Source organism: Otolemur garnettii, unplaced genomic scaffold (assembly GCF_000181295.1).
Source record: "Otolemur garnettii isolate 467f Iridium unplaced genomic scaffold, OtoGar3 scaffold00310, whole genome shotgun sequence".
NCBI lineage: Eukaryota > Metazoa > Chordata > Mammalia > Primates > Galagidae > Otolemur > Otolemur garnettii.
The window spans coordinates 393,536-395,457 of NW_003852705.1; the positions used below are offsets into that span (position 1 = coordinate 393,536).

The 1,922-nt window shown below is 48.0% G+C and overlaps 1 protein-coding gene across 3 annotated transcripts in view; it reads left to right on the forward strand.

Annotated features, from left to right (window-relative positions):
* The first annotated feature begins 869 nt into the window (after window positions 1–869).
* LRCH3 (leucine rich repeats and calponin homology domain containing 3) overlaps window positions 870–1,922 on the forward strand; it is a 126,981-nt gene continuing 125,928 nt past the window's right edge. For all 3 annotated transcript variants that reach the window (XM_023509011.1, XM_023509013.1, XM_023509012.1), the window contains exon 1: window positions 870–1,207. In XM_023509011.1, coding sequence (XP_023364779.1) covers window positions 946–1,207 — 262 coding nt within the window. In that variant the 5' untranslated portion in view covers window positions 870–945. The remainder of the gene's footprint in view (window positions 1,208–1,922) is intronic.

Below are 1,922 nucleotides of genomic sequence, written 5' to 3' on the forward strand. Positions count from 1 at the left end.
AAAAAAAAAAAAAAAAAGAAAAGGACTCTTACATTTCCTACAGTAAGTACTTGTTGATTAAAGTCCAATTTACATCATAAAGTAGGACTACGTCTTGAGATAGGCTAGACTGGTTGCAATATAAATAATGTCCAATGATTTAAAGTGGACTATTTTCCACTTTTTTGTCATTTGAATGGTTTTGATTTTAACTGTTTTCTTTGGTTTTATCTTAATTTCCGCATACAGGTTAAGGTGAGATCATTTTTGCTTCCTCAATTTTGGTTTCAGATCAAAATTTAGACTTCTATACTATTCATCCTTCATTATTCAAAAGCAAAATCTTGCCTAAAGGGAAAGTACTATTGAAGATGTTTATTTTTATTAAGAGGAACTATTTTATAAAAGGAGAGGCTAAAATATTTATATAACCCTTTCAATTTAGAGCCAAATTAGCATGTGCAGACCACTCCCGAAGCAATAATATTTAAATCTCGGTTTAGATCATCTGGTAATACAAAACCAGGAGTTGGGAAACGTTTTAGGTTGAATTTCTGAGAACCCCCCTCTCTCCAGCCAAGTTTCTGGCAGCAACAGTGTTAAGAAACAGTGTTAAATTAATGCCTAACCTAATCTTCCACTACTGAGGAAGGCAGGCAAGATACGTTTTGTTGAGGGGCGCTGTTTACTTATTTATTATTATTACTATTATTTGTAGAGGCATTTTAGAAATGCTACTGGGAGTCTAATAAGAGTATGGGGTTGCTCCAAATTTGTGAGATCCATTTTAATTTCCCTTGAAAATCTCGATGTGGGCGGGGGCGAGCGCCAGGCTGTACGGAGGGGTGCCACCGCGCTGCCCATCAAGGGAACCGCCCGGGGTCTGTGAGCCCCTTTCCCCGCCCACCCATCAGTTCTGGCTGCGCATGCGCGGAGCTGGCGGGCCAGAGAGTTGTCGGGTGGGAAATGGCGGCCGCAGGCTTAGTAACTGTGGCAGCTGCTGCGGAATACTCTGGCCCAGTAGCGTCTGGAGTTAACCTCTCCGGTGTTAACTGCGGCCCAAGCTCCGGGACAGGCCCTGGTCCTGGCCCAGGCTCATGGAGTCGCTCTCTGGATCGAGCCCTGGAGGAGGCGGCGGTGACTGGGGTGCTGAGCCTGAGCGGCCGGAAACTGAGGGAGTTTCCCCGGGGAGCGGCCAACCATGACCTGACTGACACCATCCAAGCGGGTGAGCGGGGCGGGGGTATCCCTGCGGAATGGAGACCCGGACGCGAGGGAGAGCCCCCAGCCGGGGGATTGCGGGCTGCGGAGATAGTTACAGCACCTGGTCCCATAAAGTAACGGGGAGAAGCCGAGTGCCTCAACCCGTCCCGTCATTTTGGCCTACGGGCCGGATTCAGACCCTGGGACAAGGCGGCGGGGGCAGCATCGCTTTCCTGGAAGGGGACCAGAGGGAATTGATGGATGGGGTTTTTAGTCTCTACTAGGATTTCAACTTCTGCCTCTGCTAAGGTATACCCTTGCCCCGCCCTGGTTTCTGCAAGGCCCTTCGGATTTGGGATGCCAAATTGACTCTTAGTTTACACGGGAACACAGCGCGCTGTTATAATACCTCATAGTGGGATGTCTCTGGTCGCTGCCCTATCAATCTCAACTGTATCGTTTTTCGAAAGAGTTGTCGGGTGTGTGTATGTTTAAATATGAGCTCGAACGCTGTAACTTTTCTCTGCCTCCATCTAGTTGACTTGCCATATGTAGAAAACTAGAGCCCACCATCAGACTCCCGTTACTTTGTGCTCCCACTCTTCATGTCTCCAAAAAAAAATTGAAACGAAGAAAACTACTTTAAAAATATGATTGTCGGCTCGGCGCCTGTGGCTCAAGCGGCTAAGGCGCCAGCCACGTACACCTAAGGTGGCGGGTTCGAATCCCCAGCCCGGACC